Source organism: Canariomyces notabilis, assembly GCF_033297395.1.
Source record: "Canariomyces notabilis strain CBS 508.74 unplaced genomic scaffold N656scaffold_45, whole genome shotgun sequence".
In the NCBI taxonomy this organism is placed as follows: Eukaryota; Fungi; Ascomycota; class Sordariomycetes; order Sordariales; family Chaetomiaceae; genus Canariomyces; species Canariomyces notabilis.
The window spans coordinates 104,485-119,911 of NW_027041867.1; the positions used below are offsets into that span (position 1 = coordinate 104,485).

General features: G+C 54.9%; 6 protein-coding genes across 6 annotated transcripts; 4 read left to right on the forward strand and 2 right to left on the reverse strand.

Annotated features, from left to right (window-relative positions):
- Positions 1-899: 899 nt before the first annotated feature.
- N656DRAFT_763652 (NAD(P)-binding protein) lies at positions 900-2,467 on the forward strand. Its single transcript, XM_064813302.1, has 2 exons — positions 900-1,582; positions 1,663-2,467. The coding sequence occupies exons 1-2, from the start codon at positions 973-975 to the stop codon at positions 2,217-2,219; spliced, it is 1,167 nt and encodes a 388-aa protein (XP_064664904.1). The 5' UTR covers positions 900-972; the 3' UTR covers positions 2,220-2,467.
- On the reverse strand, positions 2,277-4,869 carry N656DRAFT_802806 (uncharacterized protein; the record flags this gene model as incomplete). Its single annotated transcript, XM_064818287.1, has 4 exons — positions 2,277-2,491; positions 2,550-3,230; positions 3,300-4,574; positions 4,644-4,869. The coding sequence occupies 4 exons, from the start codon at positions 4,867-4,869 to the stop codon at positions 2,277-2,279; spliced, it is 2,397 nt and encodes a 798-aa protein (XP_064664905.1).
- Positions 4,870-5,670: 801 nt separating this feature from the next.
- N656DRAFT_517623 (uncharacterized protein) lies at positions 5,671-6,430 on the forward strand. Its single transcript, XM_064809932.1, has one exon. It carries the CDS (start codon positions 5,771-5,773, stop codon positions 6,194-6,196), a length of 426 nt encoding a protein of 141 aa, XP_064664906.1. The 5' UTR covers positions 5,671-5,770; the 3' UTR covers positions 6,197-6,430.
- A 234-nt stretch (positions 6,431-6,664) lies between these two features.
- Positions 6,665-8,568, forward strand: N656DRAFT_802807 (MFS general substrate transporter; the record flags this gene model as incomplete). Its single annotated transcript, XM_064818288.1, has 5 exons — positions 6,665-6,931; positions 6,999-7,116; positions 7,182-7,224; positions 7,281-7,416; positions 7,474-8,568. 5 exons carry the CDS (start codon positions 6,665-6,667, stop codon positions 8,566-8,568), a joined length of 1,659 nt encoding a protein of 552 aa, XP_064664907.1.
- Positions 8,569-9,448: 880 nt separating this feature from the next.
- N656DRAFT_802808 (acid protease) lies at positions 9,449-10,954 on the forward strand (the record flags this gene model as incomplete). Its single annotated transcript, XM_064818289.1, has 3 exons — positions 9,449-9,820; positions 9,924-10,572; positions 10,641-10,954. The coding sequence occupies 3 exons, from the start codon at positions 9,449-9,451 to the stop codon at positions 10,952-10,954; spliced, it is 1,335 nt and encodes a 444-aa protein (XP_064664908.1).
- Positions 10,955-12,049: 1,095 nt separating this feature from the next.
- On the reverse strand, positions 12,050-13,871 carry N656DRAFT_802810 (cytochrome P450; the record flags this gene model as incomplete). The annotated part of the gene is made up of 4 exons (XM_064818290.1): positions 12,050-12,218; positions 12,282-12,463; positions 12,551-13,705; positions 13,800-13,871. 4 exons carry the CDS (start codon positions 13,869-13,871, stop codon positions 12,050-12,052), a joined length of 1,578 nt encoding a protein of 525 aa, XP_064664909.1.
- Positions 13,872-15,427: the final 1,556 nt, after the last annotated feature.

Below are 15,427 nucleotides of genomic sequence, written 5' to 3' on the forward strand. Positions count from 1 at the left end.
CTTTCTGAGCTACTAGCCCAGCAGCCACAAGGCGCTGAGGATGTAGAGTAGCTGAATTCACACCTTTCCCTCATAAGTTTGTTCCGACCCTTTCCACTTAACTGTGAAAAATGACCACTAATCCAGAGAGCAATACCTGTGGGATCATGAACGTACTGCGGATTAAAACTGTACTGTACCAGTACAAAAGCTGGTGGCAGATCAGATGCTTGTAACCTGGCATGACTTACATGTATGTACTATTTAGTATGTGTGTACATTAGGTACATTGGACAGCGTACATGTTCGAAAGTGATCAACATTAGCTGCCTGAGCCCGTCAGAGAAGTGCCTAGTATCAGGGGTTCATGCACGCAGATATTGGTATGTCCAGTCCTACTCAAAAACAACTTCGGAGAGGAGGAATCTCAGGAGACGGTATACCCCCTCAGCTATGTAGAGCTTGTTGCTCAGAGCTCAACATGAACGCGTATGTATAACCTCTCTAACACTCTGAGTCGAGGCATGATATCACGCAATTGCACGCCATACTCCATACCTAAGGTACTCTACTAGAACCACCGTACATACCTACTACCTACACGCAACACTCTGTCAAGGCCATTTTGGCATGCATCAGTCTAGCAGTACTCTCCTCTACCCAAAGTAGTCCCTTGGTTAGCAGATGATGTCAATCTCACGGGAGGGGTTAGGTCGTCGGTTATACACAGCTGGATTACCAATCGCGAGTCGCGAGTGCGAGGGATTCTGATTTCTAAACTTCTAACCCCGACAAGCTCACCTCCGCATTACTAATATCGATCTTGAACCGTAACCGTTTGATGGCCATAATATATACCTGTACCACTTGAAGTTAACCGAGCGTCGACATTGACTCCCGCCTCCCAAGCTCGAACTCACCCCCTTAAGCCAGTTTACCGCAAACCCAAACCCTGACGGCCCAAACCCCGACCCTAACCCTACCCCCAACAAAATGACCACCCAAACCCCCCCGATCCGTGTCGGCCTAATCGGCCTCTCCGCCTCAGCAGCCACAGCGTGGGCAGCAAACGCGCACCTCCCCTACCTGCTCTCCCCCACCGGCCGAAGCAGATACACCATCACCGCCCTTCTCAACTCGTCCACCTCCGCCGCAGAGCGCGCCGTGGCAGCCTACAACCTCCATCCATCCCAAATCAAAACCTACGGCGACCCGGCCGCCCTCGCCGCCGACCCCTCCGTCGACCTGGTCGTCTGCAACACGCGGGTCGACACCCATTTCGACACCGTGCTCCCCTCCGTGAAAGCCGGCAAGGACGTGTTTGTCGAGTGGCCTTTGGCGCACGACACGCATCACGCGCGGGTGCTAGCCGAGGAGATAAAGAAGGCTGGTGGGCGCGGGATTGTCGGGCTGCAAGGGGGCGCGGCGCCCGTGGCTGCAAAACTGAGGCAGTTGTTGGAGGAAGGGAGGATTGGCAAGGTGTTGAGCTCCGAGCTGCGTGTGTTTGGCGGCACGAATGATAGAGCGGAGCTGCCGGACAAGCTGGCGTATTTTGCGGAGAGGAAGTATGGAGGGAATATCGTCGCCATTGGGGTTATGCATAGTAAGTTCCTGACCTCGAATCCTCAACGCCGCCTGCGAGCCTGAGAGGTACCAGTATGTAGTATACTGACAGATATCTAGCACTCCACCTCGTCCAATCCGTCCTCGGCGACTTGGCCTCAGCCAAAGCCGACCTGCACCTGCAGCGCCCTGAAATCCCCATCCGGGATACCAGCAGCAACACCATCACCCGAACCATCCAATCCGAAATTCCAGATCTGATCCTCGTTTCAGGGCGATGGGATGAGTCCAGCATCACGCAGAAGAATGCCACTCTGCACTACCGCACGCGCCGCGGCCAGCCCTTCTCCGGGGAGCCGGCCCTGCAGTGGACCATCCACGGCGAAAAGGGTGAAATCAGAATCGTATCCAGGGACATGGGCTTCATCCATGTTGGCAACCCCTCGGCTCGCGTCATCGAAATCCATGACTTCGCAACAAACACGGTCGACAAGGTCGAGTGGGACTGGGAAAAGTGGCAACAGGAGCTGCCAGTACCCGCGAGGAATATCGGCAGCCTGTACGAGGCGTTCGTGGAGGCGAAGAAGAGCGGAACCCCACCGCGTTATGTGACTTTCGATGATGCCGTCCGGCGGCACGAGCAGCTGGACGGGTTGTTCGCGGATTGGAAACCATGAGAGATTCTAACATGTCGATAGTTCTAGGCTAAAGCTCCAAGAGTCGAGTCTCGGAGTCTATTGGAGAAGTGAATTCCTGTTCCCTTTGGAAGTGGACGGTTCGGACGTGCTATTGGATCGGTACCCGAAGAAGCCTCTACCCCGGCTCTTCTTCTTGCTCCCCTCGGCGTCTTGCCCCCTTAGTGTCTGCAAGTCAATATGCGATTGGGGGAATACGCCTGTCTTCCCTTTGCTATTTGTCCCAGACCAACACCAGTGGTCAGCGTAGAGCGCTGCGGATGGTCAGTGGACTGGTCGTAGGAGAACAAAGAGAAAAGGTTTTGGGCTTACATTGGACATTCGTGATGACCTCGCCCTTGCCAAACGAAAGCCACGGGGTATCCCCAGTGCTAGGTGGCTGCCACTTCCACCTTGTTGTCACACTCATGCCACTCTCGCCGCCCATGGGCACCTCGTTTGCCTGCGGAGGCCTGATCTCGACAACCTTTGTTGGAAAAGCTCCAAACATGCCGTCGTGCCTCCCCAAACACCATTTGCCGCCCCACTTCTCGGGAAATATGACGCCCACAATCCGCGCACCTTGCATAAACTCGAGCATCTCGCCGTCATAGTGAGGAGGCTTATCTAGTTTGCCCCGTCCGGATCGCCGGTAATGGTCCCTCGTTGCGGTTGCCGTTGCCAGCCTACCTACGTTATCCGGCATAGGCACCGGGATGGGGGCGTCGGGCAGATGTAGATCGAAATCGTGCGTGTCGGATTCTGCTAGCGGGCCATAGCGTACCGAAACGCCTTTGACATGCGGAAGCGGTTGTGGATGGCGAGCCAGATGGCGAAGGAGATCGTCGGCGGAGCGGAAAACAGTGGCATCCCCTTCTCGAACCGTAGCGCCGGCCTGCACACACCACAGACAGGCGTAGCAGGATTCTGCACTGATTCCCTCCTTAAGATGGGCCTTGAACAACAGTCGTAGGCGGTAGCGGGCTCCACACTCTGAGGTACGGACTCCGTCAGCTGCAGAAGGTATTTAGTCAGTATCCGGTCTGATAGACGTCAAAGAGAACTTCAAGCAAGGTGTCATACGTCTATCGCTCTTGTCAAGCTTCACCTCCTCCAGTTGGTGGGCGTACCCGCAATCGCCGCATGCGCCGACCTTTGCCACGACCTCATACTGGAGCGGAATCACGATGCCGTCAGATGCCCTCAACATGTCTCCACCACCGCTCATGGCGTCGCCCCCACCATAATCGTACTCGGTAGTAAGCTTGATACTGCCCCAGTGGCCATCCTTTCGGAATCTAACAGCGCCCTTGCAAAGCCCCTTGAGCTTCAGATATGTGCTGTCCTCTTGAATAGCTGTCTCTGCGGGACGGGAGTTTCTATTCTGAGATCTCCGCTGCTCAGCGCCCTCGCCAGGTTCCTTGAGGAAATCCGCGAACCCTACTAATGCCGGTTCCTCCTCGCTCACGGCGCGGCTAGACGCGGTTTCATACGTGTTGACCTTTGCGAGCTGTGTGGCGGTCGGCTGGGGGTTGCCTTGGCTCGTCTCATCGGCGATGACGAGCGAGTCCAGACTGCCCAGCAATGCGGATGACGAGGTTATACTGCTGGTTTTGGAAACGACCGACCCCCGATTGTTTGGTGTGCCCGGTGTCGGGACCGAATCACGGAGGTGGGTGGGGCGTACTGAGGTGTCCAGGTTGAGATCACGGAATCGTGCTGAAAAGGGCGCAGTTCCCGGAGATGATGGCGGCGTGAGTACATCGTGAGAAGTGCCGCCGGTATTCGGTTGCTGGTGGGAATTCCAGGCGACTGGAGTTGAACCCCAATCGATCTTTGCCGTCGCTGCGGCTTGTGCATCTGTCCTTGGACTACCCGGCCGGCCGGAGAGATCGTCCGAACTTGGCGAAAGTGCGTGAAGCGCCTGATGTCTAACATCAAATAAACACGGGTCTTGAGGTGTGTCACTATAGCGTGGCGTGGTCTGTCCTCTTCTCTCTGCGGCTCCCACAGACCCATGTGAGGAGGAAGTAGTGCCTCTCCGAGGGAGATCCGACCTGGACAAGGTCCTAGGACGGACAGAGCGGGCAGATTGCGGTCGCTGGACGAAGCCAGTCCGTGAATCAGGTCGATTGGAAGGGATAGGAGGCAGCGGAGGGAATCCGCCGAGAGGTATCGGTGGAGGTTCTGAGGTATCCAGCTTCAGGCGCTTCGCGTTTTCTACGATGTCGAGGGCAAGTGCCTTGGTGGCTGACTGGAGAGCGGAATACCGGTCCTGATCGAATTCGTCTGGTTGGGTGACATCATCAAAGTCCCATAGGAGGTCTTCGATGTGCAGTCGCCTCTTCTCGATCGAAGCTAATTAGGAGTGACGTGTGAGCTTATGGACGATGGGTACCCGCACGATCTGGTTTCGGTTGCTCGTACACTGCTGAACCATGACTTGCTTGAAGGCGTCGCCATGTTTTTCTACTTGCTCGTTCCACACCAATTGCACCTTTTTGAGCGCGCGCTCGCCTTCGCGAACCAGGGCCTGGGCGGCCCGGAGCATGGGATCGGCATGGGAAGTGGAGGCATTGGCAACGGCGGTGGTCCCCAGGGCGACCACATCCCGCAATGGTCGTAAAAGGAGCTCTTCAGGATCGACTGCCATAGCGAAACACAGCAAGGGAATGTTTGAAGTTTATATCAAGCAGATATTATTGCGATCCTCAGAGATGACGCAGCAGGAGAGCTGTTTGAGCACAGACGCGGGAGGAGCAGGCACAGCGTCTGTCGTGCCCCAAGGATGCGGGAGCAAGAAGCAAAGACGTCGATGGGATGCTGCCGACACACATGGTACCCTGGAGCTCTGGGGTTATCTGGGAGCTGTTGGATCCATCATGCGATGAGGGTTGCATTTGGATGCAATGCTGCTTTTCTGCCGAGACCCGAGGCGCTGGCGCGCAGGGCACGGGAAAGACCCAACCTGGTGATTTTCTTGGTATCGTACCAACATATTCGTCCAATCGATCGATGCACCCGGTGGACAATATTGAGGACCGGTTTCACAGAACGTCAAGTGGGGGTTTTGTCGGTCGATAGATTGGGTGGGCCCAGCAATCGTTGAACCGAGTTGAACAGGAAGGTTTGTGATAGCGGCGTCGAATCAGGACGTCGCACTCGGCCACGATCTGCTTTGGTGGGCTTCGTACTAGTGGTACGGTACGTTACAGTACACAGTGCGGCTCAGTGCACCCTTCGCGCCCCCAAATTATGCGAATACACAGTTCGCATGTGCCAATCACACTGTCTGAAACGTTTCAACTTTTGAAAGATACCTGGGTACTTCCTTCTTCCCCGCGGTTACGTTAGCCACTGCCGCACCCTGATGGTTGGGCAAGCGCAGGCACCACTGCAGGTCGTCACTGTTGTGGCTGGAGCTGAGGGCTCAAGTCCCGCCACCTGCTGCTTGCCGCGGGCCCGCGGCACATCACAGAGGGCTGCTGCTTCCCCTGAATTTCCCCTACCACCTCAGCTCCTTCCGCTGCAGCACATTACCGGTGACGTTTTGTATGCCTCTTGGCTGCTTCCTTGGCTGCTCCTCCATTACGCTGTGGCGTCAGAGATTGTGTCTTGTGAAAGTGCCCCTCGGTCTTGGTGCATTTGAGGTGCATTTTGTCGAGATTTCTGGGATGCAATGCTCATTGCTCGTGTTTGGTGATTCTCGCTTGCCCTCCTCCAATGCCAAGCCCACGTGCGCAATCCGCTGGCTCTGCGGCCACGACCGCGACCACATCAAATGGGCGAATTCTCAGGACGGCCGGCAATGTCGCCCTACACGGCTCACAGTCCCCTCAATGGAAATCTGTCGCGCGACTACAAGGAGCTTCGAGCTCGAGAAGCGGGACACTATCAATTTGATGCGATATTTGATGCGGCTTCGGGGCTCGGTCTGTCTGCCTTGTCAGGATGTCGCCAACAACCCGGTCGCGGGCTGAGAGCCAGAGATGGCATCATATCCAATAACTCCGCTCTGCCATGTTGATAGGGTCTGCTGCACGTGTTTTCGATCTGTAGGACAAGGGACCACAGGGTCGTCTCCGAGAACTTGCAGTAGCGACGCCATTCATGGACTTTCAGGGTCTGGGGTCATAATGCAGCGTGCCCTAAACTCGACGTTGCAGACGGTCTCTCCTCCAGGTCGCTTGCATTTTGCACTTTGATCAAGCCACGACCCCCACGGGCGAATGAGGAGCTGGTCTTTACCTAGATCGAGACTCGGTGTCCCCAACTTCGGGTGCAGCTTGGCATTTGCCTAGTGGGCTCCGGTGAAGGTGCCCCTCGAATACCTATCCTTAGTACCTTATCCGAATGTATAACTTGCTGAGACGAGCCTCGTCCGCCCCTCAGAACCCCTTTTGCCCTGTTCGGTCTCTGACCGCGTCTGGCCGTACCTACCGCCCAGCATGGGGTACTTCGCAGACCTCAGACAGAGCCTGAGGGCATTCACGCCCCAGGAGCGCCGCAACATTGCCATCTACATCGCCGGCATCATGCTCTACAAGTTCGGCCTTGAGGCCTTTAATGGCTCGGTAGTGGCTCTGGCAACCAACCGCTACGACTATGAAGCCATCCGCGACCATACCCCGAGCCGCACCTTTGAGCGCGTCGGCCTTCTCACCGGCCTGAACCAAGCTTGCCAGTGTATTGGTTCCATCTTGATCGGCCCATTGGTATGAACCGTCCCGGTACCCTCGCGGTACGTCACCGGGTCACAGTCCACCTGACAAAGTGGTACAGGTCAAGAGATATCCCACCAAGAATGTACTGGCCTGCGCTATTGTCGTATTTGGTGTTTGCTCGGCCCTTTTGCTCATCATCGACGCCGCCACGGGCGGTACCTTTATGCCAGCTGCTTGTATGTACATACTTGTACCAGGCCCGGCCTTGGGGCAGAGTTTGGGTCACTAACAGAAACCAAAGACCGCACGAATCACCCCAAGAATGAATGGTCCTACTACGGGACGTAGGTCAACCATTGAGGCTTCAACAAAGCAGTGCTTCAAGCTGACGATCCGTCAGGTACAATACCGACGCCATGATCCCCGTGTACTGCGTCAGTGGCATCGCCTACGGCATGGTCGAGCTCATCCGCAGAGTCATTCCCCGCGATATCGTTGGAGGAAACGTACAGAAGCTGAAGAAGATGGATTCACTCGTGAGACTCCATCGGCAGCCCAGACCGCAGATCGGGCCCGGCTAACAGCAGCATCAGGTTCATATCTTTTACGAGATTTCGGGTACCGCAGGCGCCTTCGTCACCGGCCTGGTCATCATTCCGCAGCTAGGAAACAACATGGCCTTCATCATCACGCCCATTTGTTTCCTGCTGTGCGCCATTGCTTGGTTCTTCGTTGGCGAGCTCGGTTTCAAGCGTGAGAAGCACACCACCCTCCACAACAGGCCGGCGTACTGGAAGGCAGCGTTTGGTGGTCTGTATCTCTTCGGCCAGTCTGTCTGGGTTGGAGCCAGGATTCTCTTCACCTCACGCAAGTTCATCTGGCTCGTTCCCGGCTACGCCGTTGCCCTCTACGCCCACCGATACCTCGAAAACGGGATTGCCCCCCAAGTCGCCCGACGCTACCTCGGGGAATCAGCATGGGCGCAAATCATAGTCGGCGGGTCCAACCTTGGCGAGTTGCTTGGTGCCCTGTCTGTGCTCCTATTCACCAACGCCATTCAGACCCCCATGCCATGGCTGCGCTTGGACGCCCTGCTCCTCCTGGTCGTCTGGTACATCCCCTACTGGTACCCCCCTTCAGGCCAGGTAGGCCAGGCATGGATCGTCGCTGCGACCTTTACCCCCATCTCCTTCGGCTGGGCCGCCGGCGACGTGTCGCTTGCCGCCTACATCCAGGCCTCCCTTGCCCGGATCGAGTCTCAGAACAAGGACGTGTCGGCGCTTGGCGCGGTCATGGCCTTCCTCTATTCCTTCTACATCGTCACATACGCGATATCGGGCACGCTCTTGGGCCGCTATCTCGATGGCGTGTACAACAGCAGCGGCGGCACCCGGGGCGGCGGGACCATCCGCAGTGGTCTAGTGTATACGGCCGGCGTGCAGTTTACGATCATTTGTGCGCTGGTTCTCGCTGCGACGTTTGTGCCGAAGGGTGCACTGGCGTTCAACCCCAAGATGATCTCTGAGGAGGCGCTCGATGATGATCATATTGAGATTGAAGACCGCCCAGCGCCAATCCCGGATCCTGTCAGTGTTAGCGGACAGGGCCATCATGGGTTCAAGAAGAGCTATTGCTCCAGCGATGACGGGTCGGAGCCTGTGGAGAAGAAGATTAGTGAGATCTTGTAGTGATATGGTCGTTTCTCGTCGTTTTTCTGGTCAAGTTAAAATACCCCGGAGTGCTTATGAAGAATTAGAGGATATGAGTCATGTCGGGTGTACAATACATACACTAGATGGAGGGCAACCAACACGTCTGGGCTCTATTGTAGTGTGGATCACTGAAACCGCTGCGGAATGGATTCCTCGTCGCCATGGAGTTTCTGAAAGGCACTGTTGACAGCGAGGGGTTGGGGCGGAATCATTGGGGCTTGCTTGACAACGAGGCATGCAAGTTTCAATGAGCTCCGAGCACATGTGAGCTCCTTGTATTGTACAGAATTACTTGCTTACTGTTCCATGAGGTCTAAGACGGTCTTCTGGCAATAAGTTCAGTGTGGGTAGAAAGGGTGCACACTACTTGTTTGTTTACTTCAGGGGCTGTGATAGTATCGGGGTCGGAAAGGGGAAAAGGGGGTCAGGCGTTATCCATCCGGTCATCCCATTCGATGTATGCTCCAATAAACTTCAAGTCAGGTAAGAAGTACTGATCATCTTTCTCCCTTATAGGAGTGGCATGACCACTGACTCTGAAGTTAGGAGTACAGGCTAAACTGCCGCCTCTCGGGGACCGCCAAGCATTCCCGGACATACATCTGATCACGCCGTCCAGGCCACACTATAGTTGCAATCTAGCTCCCAAATTCCCTTAATGCCGGCAAATAGGATCGACAGCCATGCAGAACAGCAATCGGCTCCCACCCTCGCGATACAAGGACGATCTGCCGCGATCACAATCCTACTTTGCCAGTACTAGTAGTACTTGATCCCCTGCCCCTCATGACACCTTCGAAGCCATGTCCCTTTCGATTAGTCCTGCGAAACCAGGACCACAAAGACCGCCAACACCATGAAAACCATACTTTTGACGCTTGCCTCATCGCTAACCGTGGCGTTGACCTCGGCGGCGGGCCTGCCCAGGGAAAGGGATGCCTCCAAGCCGTCACGCGTCCGCGCCGCCGGGTTTACTGACGCCGTCACCAGACATGTCATACCAATGCGAAAACATGACATCCCGCCCGCGCCAGACCACCATATCCGTCGCAGAGCTGCTGGCAGTAGTCCGACGAACTTGAGGAATGTTCATGATGTGTACTATATCATTGACCTCATTGTCGGAAATCAGACCATCCCGGTCAGTGTGGACACAGGGTCGAGTGATACCTGGCTGGTGCAGGAGCCGTATGAGTGCGTGTCGTTTTGGTTTGATTATCCGGGAGGTGTAAGTCCAGTCATCCCCCCCCCCCCCCCCCCCCCCCCCCCCCCCCCCCCCCCCGGCCTGAGTACATGACCGGAGTTTAACTTACTCACAATGCCATGCACAGAAACCCAACTGCGGCCTCGGCTCAGGCTTCAAGGGAAACCTCTCCGGGGGCACCATCCCCGACCTGCCCCCCTTCGTACGATCCTACGTCGACGGTACTTTCGTGGCAGGCTACTACGGACGTGAAGACGTCACCATCGGCGGGGTGACGGCGCACAACCAGCGCATCGCCATCGTCAATTACACGTACTGGCGCGGCGACGGGCAGACGTCGGGCCTGCTTGGGTTGGGGTATCCGTACCTGACCAGCCTGGACGGGGCGGACCAGAACCAGCCGCCGTATGATCCTGTGTTTACGACCATGTGGAAGGCGGGGGATATTGAGCCTGTTTTTAGTATTGCGTTGAGTCGGAGTGAGGATCGGGGCGTGTCCGGGATGCCGCAGGGGTTGAAGAAGGAGTCGTATTTGGCCCTGGGGGGACTGCCGCCGGTGGAGTTTGAGGAGGGAAGTTGGGCGCGCACGCCGATTCATGGTATGGATGCCGTCCCGCAGTGGGGGTTTGAGACGGATGAGAAGGGCATGTATATCATCAAGCCGGATGCGTTTGTTGTCGGGCCTGGGGGAAGTGGTGTGGGCGGGTTGGCGAGGAATACCACGCAGTTGCCGGTGCTGATTGATGCTGGGTCGACCTTGAGTGTTTTACCCGTTAGTAAGTCTTCCGCGCCCGGAGTCGTCCGTTATTCCAAGTGATCCGTGGTACTAACCCTTGGATACCAGATCTCGTCAACCAACTGTACGCCGCCTTCGACCCCCCGGCGGAGTACCTCAGCTCAACAGGCTTGTTCTACGCTCGCTGCAACGCGACGGTGCCAACGTTTGGAGTGGAGATTGGCGAGTCGACATTCTACATTGCACCCGAGGACTTGCTGCGCCAGACAGTCAGGGATCCGACTGGCGAGTGGTGCCGTGTTGGTGTCACGGACGCTGACAGCCCGCCCCATGTGCTTGGTGTGACGTTTCTCACGAACGTTGTGGCTGTCTTTGATGTGGAACATTCCGAAATGCGTTTTGCGGCAAGGAAGAAGTACTAGGCGGGATGAAACGAAGGCTGGGTTGCGTCATAGGGTCTTTGTTTACGTTTGGGTTCATGTTTCGCGATGTGTTCAAGTTGGTCATGTAGGTACTTTTGATCTCATCAGATGGAACAAAGGTCATGGTTTCAGAGCCCTACTGAGGGATATCGGTTTGACTCAATGTGATTGTTGTCAAGACTCAGTTCTCCTATCATCCGAACAATGGCATTCACGTGGTTCAAAACTGTGCAAACGCAGCAACAAGCCAGAACGCGTATAACCACCGTGTTCACCTCCATCCTCGTTATAAAAGGTTACCGAGTTTGCCTTTACTCATTAACAAGTTTACTTCCAACTCAGTTTGCAAGAAACAAACTACCACCTAGTAAGTGATTCGAACTTGCAAACATATCCAGTTCACCATGTGGCGCTCACTAACACGCAGCGACAGCTACAACATCGTCAAGGGAGCCATAATGGCTGCCAGAAACGGAAGCCCCGGCGAGATCGACGCTAAAGAGGCAGAAACACTGGCGACATGGATGAAGGAGCTTGGCCCTTGGGACAAGGACAGGGAAATCCTGCTCCCCACTGTTCGCCGACGACGACTTGAGAACTTCGTTGCTTACCTCAACAAGCACACCACTGGCACAGCTAAAGTGGTCAGGGTTCTTCAGACTCAGCCATACGACGAATGGGACTCGGCTCTTGTCGACGGTACCATCCAGTATACGCACAAAATCACGATTGAGTGATGGGATGGGCCCATGTCATGTGGGCAAAACAGTTGAGGTGAGTTTATTCCCTTTGTCCCAAAACCCCCTACCCCCATAATATACTTACTTACTGACACCACACAGCAGTGACCGCTTGCCCACCACGTACCTCGAATAGGGGCATCGTTAAGGCAAGGACATGGTACTGGAGCTCTTCCTGCTTTCGTTCTTTTCTCGGCTTCCAGCCAAAGAACTTAGCTAGCCACGACTAATTCGACGCATTACCCCCCTACATATACCGCAACATAAGTGAATCTCCGCATTCAACAGACAAACGTGACGTACTGCAATCAATTCTCCCTCAAATCCAACCTCAGGTAGCCCAGTGACAACACCCCTAGACATGACTTCTGACAACCGGAGTCAGCCGCACATTGAGCGGCTTCTTGACCCATAAACTAAAGATTTGGCCATTGGTCAACTGCGTAGATGCTTCATCTGCCAGGGACAAGTCAAAGTTCCAGAGAAGTCTGGCTAGGATCAACCTCATCTCGACATAGGCCAGGCTAAACAAAACACGGATTTAATCAGTACCAACCTGAAGTAGACCGGGAGTCAGGGGGCAGTACTTCTTGCCAATGCAGTTGCGTGGTCCGACAGAGAATGGCTGGAATGCCGAGTGTCTCTCCTTGTCGAAACGCCGGCCCTTGTGCTCGTCCTGGTCGAGCCAGCGTTCGGGGATGAACTCGTTAGGAGAGGTGAAGTTCCGCGACGAGTAGTTCATGGCCCACGGCCAGATGTCTAGGTGAGTCTACATCGGTGTGAGCTGTCGTTCCTCTTCTCCGCCTGGGTCGTCAAAACAGGTAGTCAGAAAAGCAAATGTAAATTGTAGACTCACCCCTTCGGGCACCCGATAGCCCAAGATGACGTCCCCTCCCGGCATACAAACCCTAGGCAGGTTGCTCGGAACCGGCGGATACATCCTCATCGACTCATCCAACACCGCCAGCATGTACTTGAGCTGATTGACACTAAAGTAATCAATCTTTCCCTCCGCCTTGAAACTCGACCTGACCTCTTCAGCCAGCTTCCTCTGCACATCCGGATGTGTCGCCAAAAAATACGCCGCCCCCGTCAACGCCGTAGCCGTGGTCTCGCTCCCAGCCAAAACCAACAGCCTCGCATTAGAAGCCAACTCCTCCTCGCTCAACATCCTCCCATCCTCACTCTTAGCCTTAAGCATAGCCTCGGCAAAATCAGGCCTGCTCTCCCCCAGCCGCCGGCGCTTGGCAATCTTCTGTCGGGCAAACTCGGTCTGCGTCTCCCAATGCTTTCCGAAGTAACTCTTTGGGGAGACCCGGGAGAGCACGCGTATGAGGTCGAACAGCACGGGGGGGAAATGGAACCGAATAGCCATGATCGGGCCAAACTGTTTTACGCCGTTCAGGATGGCGTACACCCACGGATGGTACTGCGAGCTCTCGAGACAGCCAAAAGGCTCGCCAAAGGACAGGTCGCCGATCACGTCGAACGTGGTGAAGTTGAACCACGCCGCGAGGTCTACCACGGCTGGGTGAGGTTTTGTCTGTCCATCCTCCCCCTTCTGGCTCCCGGTGCGTTCACGCAACCGGTCAATCAACAAATCAACGTACTTCACAATAAGCGGCTGCTGGTCCTGCATTGCCTTGGCCGAAAACCCATGCGCCAGAATCCGCCGGAAACGGTTATGGTCAGCGCGGTCAGCGCCGAGGATGTTGTGCCTCGTCATGGCATAGAACAAGGGGTCTTTGCCGTTCTCGCCCTGGCCTGCCTTGCGGTGGCCGCGGATGGCATTCCAGGCGTCCGGGTGCGTGAAGGACACGCGGGAGGGTGTCAGGCGGACCACGTCGCCGTATTTTTCATGAAGGGAGTGAACGACGAAGGGGAGGCGGCCCGTCAGCCAGACTAGAGTGTAGGGGATGTACGAGGCCGCCCAGAGTTTGGGGCCGGGGATTGGGGAGAGGGGGTGCAGGAAGAAGTTGTAGATGACGTTGAAGAGGATGATGCCGGCGGCCTGGGAGGGTGAGATGAGGGTGTCTCAGTTTCAGCGTACTGACCACGACAGTAGAAGGGAGGTACAAGAGGGGTTATGTCCTCGGCTGACTTACGAGTATGACAGCGGCCAGGGCCCAGGTTGACCCGGGGTAAGCCCCAAGCAAATCCGCCGCGATCAGAGCCATGCTGGATGAGCGTGCGTTTTCCGTTGTCAAATGTTCCGCATGTGAACTGACTAGCAGCAGCCAAAAGGCCTGTTGAGTCAACTCAAGTGTTAGTATGAGGGTCGACAAATCGAAAAAGATCGCGAGGGTTGCGGTTGCTCTATTAATGCTGAACTGGACATATTGGAGGGTAGAATCGATGTAGCATCACGGCAGCTAGCAACCGCAACGGCTCGGCAGACTCGGCATAGGCATTTTGGCCCAATGTTGCATCGAGATGGCGGCGATCGCCCGTGCGAATCCTTGAGACCTGGTTTCCAGTCTCTATATGTCAAATGTTAACCCGTTGTGGCAAGCAATCAATCCCTGAGATGCCTGGTGTCTTAGTAAGTGACCTCGTCTTAGTAAGGGAACTTCCAAACAATTCATTAAGTCATATACAACCAGTATTCTTGAACAGAACTCTTTGGAAGTGTTAGCTGTTCTAGGTGAACAATGCACATACAATACCCCGCCCCTATTCAGAACACAAGGGTTCATATATGGTGGGATTGACTTGCCGTTGAAGCCACTACCTCATTGAAGTGTAAGGTAAGCTTGAGTCGAGAAGGAGCGGAAGGATTACATGTAGCCAACGGGTACAAATCCGAATCAACCCAGGCTGCTAAGACCGACATCCTACACTGCCTTGAGATCGTGTAGGTGACTTTGGAGCGGAATGAATGGACTTTCAGTGATCAGTGCTCAGCAGAGGAAGGCGGTATGGTGGCAACGATCGCATGGTGTAATGCGGGCGTCTCTACTAATCCCCGATGCACGACATTAACCCCGCCGGCCATAAACCGGACCTGTGAAGGCATAGTTATGTCAGTGGGCTCGTAGGTGACCGTGAGTAACACATTGATGAGTGCGGGTGCAATACCCCGCTCATCTCGCGATTCGCGAGAATGCCCTGATTAAGCAAGCGCCCATGGTCGTCATCAGGTCATGCACGGCTCCGTGCCGTAATGCAGTGCTCATGAAACCCCAAACCTGTGCTGTTATATAGGTGAATTGACTTAATTATACATACACAGTAGCACTGCATTTAGCTACTTGCCAACGATAGTTCTGGTTTCGCCTTGAAGTGGTAGAATGTTTGATAGTGAAGTGCAATGGACTCGGGATGATTGAGTTGTAGAGCAATATGGACTTAACATAATTTTAGCGGCACAACCCAAATCTCCACTATAGGCTGCAAACGCCACGACAAAGCGGGTCCCAGGGGGTAGTAGGGTACCTCGCATGCACGCAACAGGCAGTCAGGCCCAACAACCAGTCGAATTCCTAAAGCTATTGATATTGGCCAAATAGGCCCAAAAACGCATTTTCTAAGGTTTTTCGTCAATTCCATCGATTTCTATACTTTTTATAACCCTATTAAGTAAGCCGGCTACAACACCTACAACATACACATATCGTGTGACGAATCTCGGTCCCCTACCACTGAAAGGGACTCCTCAGACTGAAGGTTGACTTGAACGGGGTGAGGTTCAGTAGAGCCAAAGGGTCTACAACAAGTGCACAAGCAAGTGTTC